Source organism: Coffea eugenioides, chromosome 7 (assembly GCF_003713205.1).
Source record: "Coffea eugenioides isolate CCC68of chromosome 7, Ceug_1.0, whole genome shotgun sequence".
NCBI lineage: Eukaryota > Viridiplantae > Streptophyta > Magnoliopsida > Gentianales > Rubiaceae > Coffea > Coffea eugenioides.
The window spans coordinates 6969784-6980824 of record NC_040041.1 but is presented as its reverse complement, the minus strand read 5'-3'; the positions used below and the strand labels follow the sequence as shown (position 1 = coordinate 6980824).

At 33.7% G+C, this 11041-nt stretch overlaps 1 protein-coding gene across 1 annotated transcript; it reads right to left on the bottom strand.

The window, feature by feature from the left end:
- Positions 1 to 442: 442 nt before the first annotated feature.
- LOC113777737 (protein SENSITIVE TO PROTON RHIZOTOXICITY 1-like) lies at positions 443 to 1967 on the bottom strand. Its single transcript, XM_027322922.1, has one exon. It carries the CDS (start codon positions 1771 to 1773, stop codon positions 577 to 579), a length of 1197 nt encoding a protein of 398 aa, XP_027178723.1. The 5' UTR covers positions 1774 to 1967; the 3' UTR covers positions 443 to 576.
- Between the last annotated feature and the right edge of the window lie 9074 nt (positions 1968 to 11041).

The window sequence follows — 11041 nt, the reverse complement described above, 5'->3', positions numbered from 1 at the left end:
CTTTAATTCCCAACTCTTTCCACCCATCAGGAGCCATTCATCTACTGTCACTTTCATTTTATCAGTTACACATGTTTCCTTCTCCAATCGAATTGATTCCAAAGTGATGGGTATAAAACAAAACTACACCAGTTACAGAACATAGACCAACAATGAGAGTTACATTCAAGATTACTTTCAGAGAAAAAGCACTTAATCAGCTGGCAAACTTCTTAAGAATATCATTTCCTGAAATCCAAACAGAGTTAATCCGCCTGACATTTGAACTGATAGGAATCATCCCAGTTCCTAATGGCCAAAATAAAATTCGCACGCACATGTTCGATCTAAAATCAAAGAATTGAAAGGCTATTACTAGGAAATTGCCAATAAGCTCAGTTTTAATGCAAGGAGAAGGATACAGAAGACAGGAAACCAGAAGCAATTAGACTAACAAATGAAATAAATATGAAATTCAGATTTTTATTGATCGAAAGAATTCAAAAATATGTACCCAAAAACAACAACAGATACATGCCATAGAACAAGAAAATTAAACAACGTCATACACTCTAATGATAGTAGCAGCAGCAAAAGTCAAAAGTTAAAGAAACTATCCATCCCAGAGCTGTTAGCAGCCGCAGAAACAGAAGGACTCAGCAGATCTTGGAAGCAATAATTCTCAAGGGAACCGAATCCATCAAGCGTTAGTCCATCGAAAAACCCATCACTGATTGGTGATCCATTCCCATCCATATCCATTTCAATGTCCATTCCCATTTTCATTTCCTTCGTTCCTGGACTGGATTCCTCCTCTTCCTCATCCTCCACCATCACAACCACACGTTTTCCCTTGTCTACTGCCTCCTCCTCCTCCACCACCGCGGGCATATGCCCTTCAAACAAGGCCATATGCCCAAACAACTTATCCTTTCGCGAAAAACTCGTCCCGCAAGAACACTTCCACTTGGTCTCCCCACAATGCTTCAAATGGCTCTTCAAATCCGCCACAACAGAAAAGCTCTTCTTATTACACCTATTACACGAATACATCTTGGGACAATGACTTCTCTTAAAATGATTCTTCACACAAATCGCCGATTTCAACGGCCTAAACTTCTTATGCTGCTTATTCCTGTTACATCCCACATACGGGCATGAAAATCTCGTCTTCCTAATCATGTCTTTCTCTGCTCCTCCTCCAGATTCACCACACCTCGCTGGCTTTGCTAATGCTTCAACCGTCTTGAACTGATTCCCATGAGCCCTCATATGCATCCTCAAATTAGCATCCCTCTTAAACCCTTTACCACAAATCTCACAAAAATGGATATGCTCAGCTAAAAGCTCAACAGCATCGAGCTCCAAGATTTCATAATCATCGCTTTCTTCATCCTCCGCCACCTCAATCTTCGGGTCAACCAACTGATTCCCCAGCACAGTATCCTTAGCTGTGTCAAACCTCATTTTCTTCTCAACCTTCTTCTCCTCAACATCAGATGCTTGTGGCAGAGAAGTTGCCTGGGTAGATTGAGTGCAAGCCAGAAGAGCAGCGCCGTTGACTATGATCTGGCGGATGGCGGAGGTGATTTCGGTGGAGACCATGTCCATATGGTCTTGACCAATTAAAGTTTTGCTGTTGACTGAATCAGACAGGAATTTCTGGAGATTGTCCATCCGGGCTTGGACGGTGGAGAGGTTCAGTAACGCGACTGATGGGTCAGCGCCGCCTGGGTAAGGGGCGGCGCCTCCGGGTGGCTTGGCGGAGGACGGCAAGTTACCGAGAAATGACATAGTAAAATAAAAGAGAGGAAAACAGGTTGCTTTTCTTTTTTTCTCTCTCTTTTACTGGGTTCGGCGAGTGTGGAAATAGGGAAGAAAGTATGTGTTTGTGTGTGAAAGTTATTTATAGTATAAGAGTTGGAAGCAGGAAACAGGTGGGAAGGAGTCAGAGTTGACGGGTGAAAACTGAAAAGGGACAAAATTGGAGAGGGCGGTGTAGATGTGGCGAGAAGGTGGTTTGGATGTGGACCGTTGGATTTACGAGTATAGATCTGATTAATACTACGTAGAAGATGATGTAATATGGAAGGATACAGAAAGGATGAAGATGATGTAATATGGACTTTTAACCGTTTTTGTTTTGGTATGGTATTAAAAAAAAGTAGACAAAAGAAAGAATAGAATTTTCTGTTCCTGTATGGATTGCAGTTTTCTAGAGTTTTTTTTTTTTTTGTAGAAAATGTTTTGTAGCGATTTGATGTATGTGAAATAAAAAAATAATTGAAAAATGTGTCGATGGAGAATGTAAAAAATTTTTGGTAAAAAATGGCTTTCCAAGCAAGGCTAAATTTAAAAAAAAAGACTTCTTATGTCACCTTCTATTATGTTACACATTTAATTTTGCTTAAATTTCAAGAACTATAAAGAGGCAAAAAATGAATATAACAGGTCGAAAAAGCAAAATGTAACAAAATATGACCATTTCGCTTATGTATTATTTGTTACCTGTTTATAGTTATTGGAATTTAAAATATAAAAGTTGGAATTTATGAAACACAAATAAAAATGTAATACAAATCGAATATGCATTGGGATAGAAAAGTAGAACATAAATATTTGGAGAGAAGAAAGCTCTTGTGCTAACTAGTTAGCAAAATATGTGAAGGATTGGGGGATAGGTTGAATAATACCGAAGGAAGGACTATAAATAAGAAATTTCGAATTCAAAATCTCCTATTTACAGTAAAAAAAAAAAGAAATGAGAGGGATTAGAACATCACCCTTGGTTTGGTGATTAGAAAAAAAAAATGTTCTGGTTGTGTTAGTTGGGATTTTCTGTTTTGCACTGCTATTTATTAGACATGGAACTTTATAACAAGAAAAAAAAAAGGAGGGATTGATTATAAAAGTTTTTAAAATTATCTCTCATTCTTGAATTGCGTATATTTTTGCTCAAAAAATTGCGTATACTTTTTGAGAATAAATCTGCACACCATTGCTAAAAAAAGAAAAAAAGTGACATAAAACCTTCTTTTTATCTGTTCCTAACCGAGAGTAGATGAACCTTTGTCTGTTTTTGTTCTTTTCTTGGCGTGTATGGTCAGTTTAGGAAAATGCGGAATTATCGGCTTATATGTGGTTCCAATCTATGCATTAAAATATTGACAGAAGACATGTCGGTCTAACTTGAAAAAATTTAATCTTTCCAACCCTTTAGATAATCAAAGTCAATCTGTTCTCATATAAAATTGGAACATGGATATGTTTCGTGAGAAGATATATCACAGTTTTCATTCGCTTTATTATCTCATAGTACAATACATCATGATATATTCCGCTTGTATCGTAAATATATTTTTCAATCCATTTTTTTATATTTTCAACCACATTTTATTTTACGTAAATCACATCACAAAAAGTGTTACAGTAATTATTGTAAATAATATTTCAAATAATACTCTATCCAAACAAAACCATCTCACATGGTACATCACATTACTCTGAAGGGTGTGTTATTGTATTACTATTATTTTATAAAACCACTTTCAAACAAATGCACTTAAATAGAAGTATAGAACTAATAAAATGTCTTTTTCTCCCTTCAAGTGCCATAAGAGCTTAACTTAGACTAATTCAACTACATATTAGTGGTATACCTTTACAGGATAATTATTTATATATAAATACTAAGTCACTAAAGGGGTGTTTGATAATTGGGTTTTAAGACCGAATAATGTGTTTCAATTTCAATTATATCCATATGGGAACTAATTAACGAGTTTCACAGACCCTCTACGGGAATCATGATTAACTACTAAAAGTTTTCACGTATTCATTGTCTTTTTACTATTAAGATACATTGCTGAAAGGTCATCTCACACTCTACGGGTTTTCATCAAACTCATAGCTAATCTTGAATTTGTCATGCCTATAGTGATAGTGATAGTGAAATTTGAACCAAACGACTCGTAACAACTTTTGATTATGTTCATATTTTGCTTGCTCCATTAATGATGAGCCTATTATCAGCACCACTGTTAGTCAGTAGCTTGAAATCATTTGTCTCGAATTTCATTTATGTCCGCCGTCTGTCCTGTTTTTGTTTAACTGTCACGTGTATTGATTAATAATTTAGAATTATATTGTAAATAAATTCAGCAATCAATAACTCTTAGAATTCTATTAAGAGATAAGTACAGCAACACGATAGGCATGACAGTTAAATAAAATGGAACAGAGACGGGACATAAACAAAATTTGAGTTAGATAAATTTGAAGCAGCGTCGGCCAGTACACACGTTAGAGAATAAAACTACAAATAATGCAAATAATTATGAATATGTCTGTGGGGGTCTGCCATTACTTGCCCCTAGTCCTTGGAATGATGGTTCCGGTAGTTGATGCACACGCCACCATGTTTACCTATCGGAAGACTAGCCACTCTTCGTGGAGGAAGTGGGCATGGTGGTCTCCACCATGGCCATCAAAATGGAAGACCATTACCGTTAATTAAAAGGGCAATTACTGCTAATCAATGGGGATTAGTGGACCTAAGTGATATTTTAGTATTAGTTATTTCAATTATTTTAGTCTCAGTCACTTGGTTTTGATAATACACAGAGGCTTGGTCATATTTTATTCTTGGCACTGCCAACAACAATGTGCAAATGCAGAGTGTTTCCTAGAAGGTTGAGTCTGTGTTTGTATTTTATTGAAAATTGTGCAAGAAGAACTTTGACAACATCATCACAAACAACCTGTAGTTTAAATTAATCAAAAAGCACAAAAATTATGTGGCAAATTTCATTCTCTTACTTTTTCCAAAAAAAAAAAAAAAATGGTGCATTCTTGGTCCGTCATTTATTGTTTCAAAACTAGAAAATGTTCAATATTTCTATCCCCGCAGAGAAAATGCTAAATAGGATAGGAGTCAAGAAAAACAATTGGCATATAATATCTTGAATTATGGGTTCCTAACAATTTGATTGAAGCACTTTAAGCTAATGGTTCACGTTCAAAGATTAGTTGACTAGTCTAGTCCTCTGCCTTGAGTATTCGTTTGGTGCTAGAGCAATGTGAAACTTGATATTGGCCCACAACTATGCAAGGTGGTTAGGAACTAAGTGCAATGAATGCTGCTTAATATGCCAATCTAAGAGTGAGATACTCCTAAATTTTAAATGGGATAATATCATAAGCCTCCTTTGAGGTTGCTCTTAATGTCACTTAGTACCACTAAAGTTTTAAAAATATCGTATGCCTCCCTTATTTTTGTTATTTTTGTAATAAAATTTTAAAAAAATGTAAATACACTTTTGCTCATTTTCCTAAATAAAAATACTCCTAATCCGCTTTATTTACTCTAGGACAAATCACCACCAAAAAACACAATCTGTGGTAGTACCACAGCATCACAAATCTGTAGACCACAAAGATATAAATTTGAAAAATAAAAAAGATGTTTGTAAATAAATACACTAGCACCGATTTAATTTTGTGTATTTAAAATTGATTTCTTATGAATCTTATTTTTTTTTCCAACTCCGTCTCAACTTTTAAATTGTACTAATCATTATAAAAATCAACACAAAATAAATAAATAAATCATACTTCACTCTATCACAATCACAAAAAGGTAAAAAATAAACCAAATTCAATTTATTATAATTTAAAAATAAAAAATCACATAGTCATCCAAAAAAATGAGTAAGAGAGAATGTTGGAGAAAGAAAAATAGAGAAAGGCTTTGATGTTTTTTTTTTAAAAAATTTAGCTCCATTTTTTTTGATATAAGAATTATATATCAAGTGAAAGTTCGTATAATCTTTTGCCAATTTATCAGGGGAGGTAAATGATATTTTTAAAACGTTAGGAATGCAAAATGATATTAGGAGAAACTTCAAATGAGGTTTTTAATATTTATCTCATTTTAAGTCACCTTAAGAATTTTTTTTTTTTGAGTACAAGGGAGAGCTAATCAGCTCATTACATAGACACTAGACACTAATCAGCTCAATCATAGGTCTATGTTCAAAAGGTATCAGTTTAGCTCAGTGTCGAAGTGTTAAAATCATATCCTCCACTAATTAAAGTTTTGAGTGACATTAAAAAAGGGTAAAGTTGTGATGGTAAGATGCAAATTTTTGTCGCACTTATTTGCCTATGGAAGGCAAGAAGTTTGAGATGCAAATGTTTCTTTAAATCGTCGTACAGAAACTACAAGAAAATGGATATATATATATATATATATATATGTATATTGAGAAAGCAGAGCCAAACTAGGATATTATGAGTGGCCATGAGCCATTAATGTGGCCAATTTTTTTAAGTATATTGTCCTATGGGTATATCAATACATAATTTTATTAATTAACAACGAGTCAAGAAGTCTAACCAATAATAATCAAAAAGTCAAATATAGAATTATTGGCAATCAATAATGGAGGTGGGAGTCAAAATCATCAATCTTCTGATTGGGAGTTGCTAATAATTTAACAAAAATTTAAAGCAGATTTGCTTCTTGGTTGCTCAATTGGCCATTTGTACATCCCACCGCCATCACAGTATTTCTTAAAAAACTATTATCATAATATAATCAGCGAAGAGTTTGGCTGGTTCTCAAAATCTTGACCCCAACATGATAACTTGTTTACTCGTCCCAGTTCTTTTACTTAGCATGGCCTAAGGCAAAATAAGCATTAATTGTAGCTAGTGATGGTGAACCTTTTATACTAATAGAGTGTATATGTAGGAGAAGAGGAGGTTCATTATTATATTTCAAAATTAAGACGTGTCATCGGGTATACTAAAGGCCCGTTTGAGGTTGCGATAACTTATTAAAAACTATTTTTATAAATAGAACTTTTAATAAAAGTACTATTTAACTACTTAAATGCTTTTAAATATATTGTTTGGAGGTATAGTTCAATAAGTACTTATTGTATTGGATAATGTGTAATTTGAAAACTTTTAAAAGTGTTTTATCTCTTTATTTGGTTCATAATATAGGATAATACGATTAAATTTGATATTTTATTTTTTAAATCACAAAAGCTACTCTAAAAGCACTAAAGTTGAGTTTCTGCAAGAAGTGGTTTTAACATGAAAAGTTTTATCCCTGATTTTATGAGATGATATTCACCAAACACTTTAAAAATACTTTTAGCACCTAAAAGTATTTTTTTTTTTACCAGAAACACCTCAACCCCAAACGGGGCCTAAGTGGCTTAAAGTGATTCATTCTTACATTTTTATATATTGCTTATCATTCAAAGTTTTAATTGGCAACAATGTTTATTTGAATCCAAACACTCCCAATAGGGCCAATATTGGTAAAAGTCTTTACCAACTTACTTCCTATATACACTTCTTCCCATTTTACCGTCCAATTCAACCCTCACTCGAGTCTTTACCAACTGAATTACAACACGTTGAGGTATTTGATTTTCCTGCAATTTAGGATCCTAAACTAGATAAATTTGGTTTCAAGTTAACTAGTAATCCAAGCGACTATCATCGCCTGGCTAATTTTGCCATTGTATTTTTACTACATAACTCATATTCAACGATAATGATGATGACAGTCAGCATGTATACATTTTATTCTCTCCAGAAAGAGTTCCCTCAAATGTGATTTAAGCCAACTGGGGCCGCTACGTTTATTTTCTAAAAGGATTTCTAACCTGATTAGCCTTAAATAAAAGGTCAAATCGCTCTTCAGTAAAATGTAGGGTTAATTACACCTTACCTCCTTGAACTTGAGGCTAAATAACACTTTGCTACTCTGAACTCAAACAAATTATCCACAATTAAAACCCCCCCCCCCCTAACAAATAACCACCTTTTTTATGACAAAACTAACCCTATTGATTTCTTTACATCTGGAACACAGCCTAAAAATTCACCAACCTCCATTTTGTCGATGGTTGCTAAATGCAGTACATTACATATTTGGCTAGAAATGAACAGCCCAAAAGTCATCTACTTTAGCTACTTATTTCAGCTGGTTTTGTTTCAGAGAACTTTTTTCGTCATTTTGATACTTTAGTCTAACTTATGAAAATATTTCGTATATATAATTTTGAAATCACAAGAGGACTATCTGTGAAAGTACTAAGTCGCAGGCAGGAGTGGTAATTTACCCCAAAAAAAGTAAAAATATGCTGGGCTTCGTGTTACACAAAGTCTATTGATAAGCACATAATCTTACCTTTTGATTTGGCATGTAAACAAAAAGAAGAAAGCACTATACTTTTTGACAATTTACATCCTCCGCCGTTATAGTAGCTAGTGCCCCTCCAATTTGTCACTGGGAGAAATCAACACGTTTGATTTATTAAGAACAAGTCTTATCGCGCATTATTTGATTAATTTTAACCAAGTGATCTTTGACAATAATGTACCTATCAACACGTAAAAATTAAAATAACGGAGATGGGAGTCAAAATCATTTTGTCGTAGATTGCTTCTTGCTGCCCAACTGGCCATTTTATCTTTTACCGCCGACGTCTTTATTTCTTGAAATAAACTATTAACAGTAGTAGCAAAATTGAGGAAGATTTTCCCTGGTTTTCAAAATCTTGACGTCTTTGTATGGTGGACTAAACAAACGGTCCCATTTCTTCTAATTTGGCATGGCTCGTGGCAAAATGAATTTTGTAGTAATGGTGAAATAATCTATGTTGTCAATAAACACATTTGTCAGATGCAGTATTCGTTTTACTGCACTTTTAGATCGAAGATGTCTAGATATATCTGGGTTTCAGCCTACTTATAAATTTACTGCGACGTTTAAATTAGAAGGTCAAGATTATATCCCTAGCTACATCCTCTTCAATCATTAAAATGTACAAATATCGCTACTGTTAGTAAAATTTCTTGATGAAGTTCATCTGTATGAATAAGTGCTTTTTCTTAAGCTGGATATTATAAAATGCTCCTAGTTCTCGAGAAAGTCAGGCTGGTGGCTGAGAAGTTCAACAATAATAAAAAAATAAAAGTAAATAGGGCATTGTCAAACCAACATCAACATCCTAATAACTCTCCACGCGATCTCTCAGCCGCCGGCATAGCCACTGGTTTTATGGGGCCCTTTTGCAAGTTTTGGTGTTACATGTATCGTAACTATTCCCCTACTTTTGTTTTATCTATTTTAGGGTTTCTCCTCCTTGTTTTTGTTTTATCTATTTTAGGGTTTCTCCTCCTTGTTTTTGTTTTATGTTGAATAGGGTATTTTAATGAGAGTTTCTCTCTCTCTCTCTCTCTCTCGTAATGTATTAGTGTGAGTTTTCTCTCTCTTAAAATTTTTTAGTGATAGTTTTCTTTTCTCTTAGAATAGTCTGAAGAGAGTTTTTGTTTAGCTTATTGTTTCTTTATTGGATGTAAGAGTTTTTAAAAGTTTTTTTTTTTTTTACTTAATGAGAATCTCGTCGTGTTCACATTCAATTAGAAGAAATAGAACCGTGTTTGGAATTGGAATACAACGCATACTTGAGTCAATAATATCAGCGATTGATGGATGACTGCCCAAAGCAAAATTCCTCTTTCCTACACATTTATGTAATCAAAATGTCTAACGATGCCTGCACCCGTCTCCATGGTTTGAAGTTTGAACTAGGTCCCAACACCATGTTTGTTTTTTTTTTTTTTAACTAGGTCCCAACTTGATACTTCTCCAAGTCAATAAATTGATTTAAATATATTATTGTGAAGCAGTAAAGCGTTTATCATTTTAGGCATCTTGCACCCAAATTTTCAGATTATGAGACAAACAATGCAGATCTTTTTGTTCATGGATTTGTTCAGAATTTTCTTTTTCTTTAGAAAGGAGACACTAAGAATGATAAAGGAAAAGAGAGGGACCATAGGACGTGGGAAAGTTTACAAGTCGAGTCATGCACCTTCGTGTCAATCGATTAAGGGTCCGTTTGATAAGATTGAAATCTAAATTTTGATTAAGGGTCCATTTATGGATTGATTAAGTTATATTTGTTTGATAACTAACAGAATTATAATGCTGAATTGAAATATCACGAAAATACTATATTTTTATCCTTAAAAAATTGCTTTTATTTTTATTGTTTAGAGAGAGAGAGAGAGAGAGATAGAAAATAATGCAACAATTCAAAAGTGGTGTTTAATTGTGCATATTTGTGGGTAGGAGTATATATTTACATGTGTGTGGGTAAACATAAAGAGAATAAAGATATGTTTTCAACTGATTCTAATTTTGTAAAAGCTGATTTTGTAAAATTGATTCTTCAAAATCAGATTTTTCAAAATAACTTATGCGTTCTCATTTATTATTAAAAAAGTCATTTTAATAAATGCATACGTGTTCTAAAAAAGAGTTACAAAGGTGATGTTGACAAAAAGATAACTATGTTACCCTTATGTGCTATATATATATATATATATATATGAGTTTTGTGCTAATTAAATAAATTTTTAATGGAATTAATTATTTTTTCTTATGAAGATAACATGGTGGATGAGAAAGATAAGGGACAAATGGATGAATTTGGAAGTGAGCTGCGAATGAGAAGACAATAGAAATACCATTAAATGTTATCTAATCATCAGGTAGTTTAGTAATTATGCTGAAATTTGAAGGATAACTTTATCTACACGAAAAAGTAGACTAGAATTAGAATCCAAAAGCATATCAAGGCTTGCTTCTGATTTTTGGCTTTTTTGGCATATCAAACTGCTAAACTAATTACACAAATGCGCGAAAGGTTAACAGACGCATGAAAAGGCCACATAACGAAAGTATTGGGCCTCCTGGATAGTGCTGGGATCCAGAGTCACTCAGAAAGGCTTTCATTTCCCTCCTCAATGACAGCATCCAACATTCAAGCCTGATGAGCCTTTCTTATATCCTGGCTGTGAAAATTCACATATCGGCCCAAAGCAAGGAAACCTCTAGTCGAAGCCCTAAGAGTCTCCTTATTATTATTTTTTGATTTACCGAATTTTTCGAAAAGATTGATCTTTCGTACACCATCAATTTAAAAATTATAGAAATTATGTATTATGGATTCATACCTGCTAATCATTT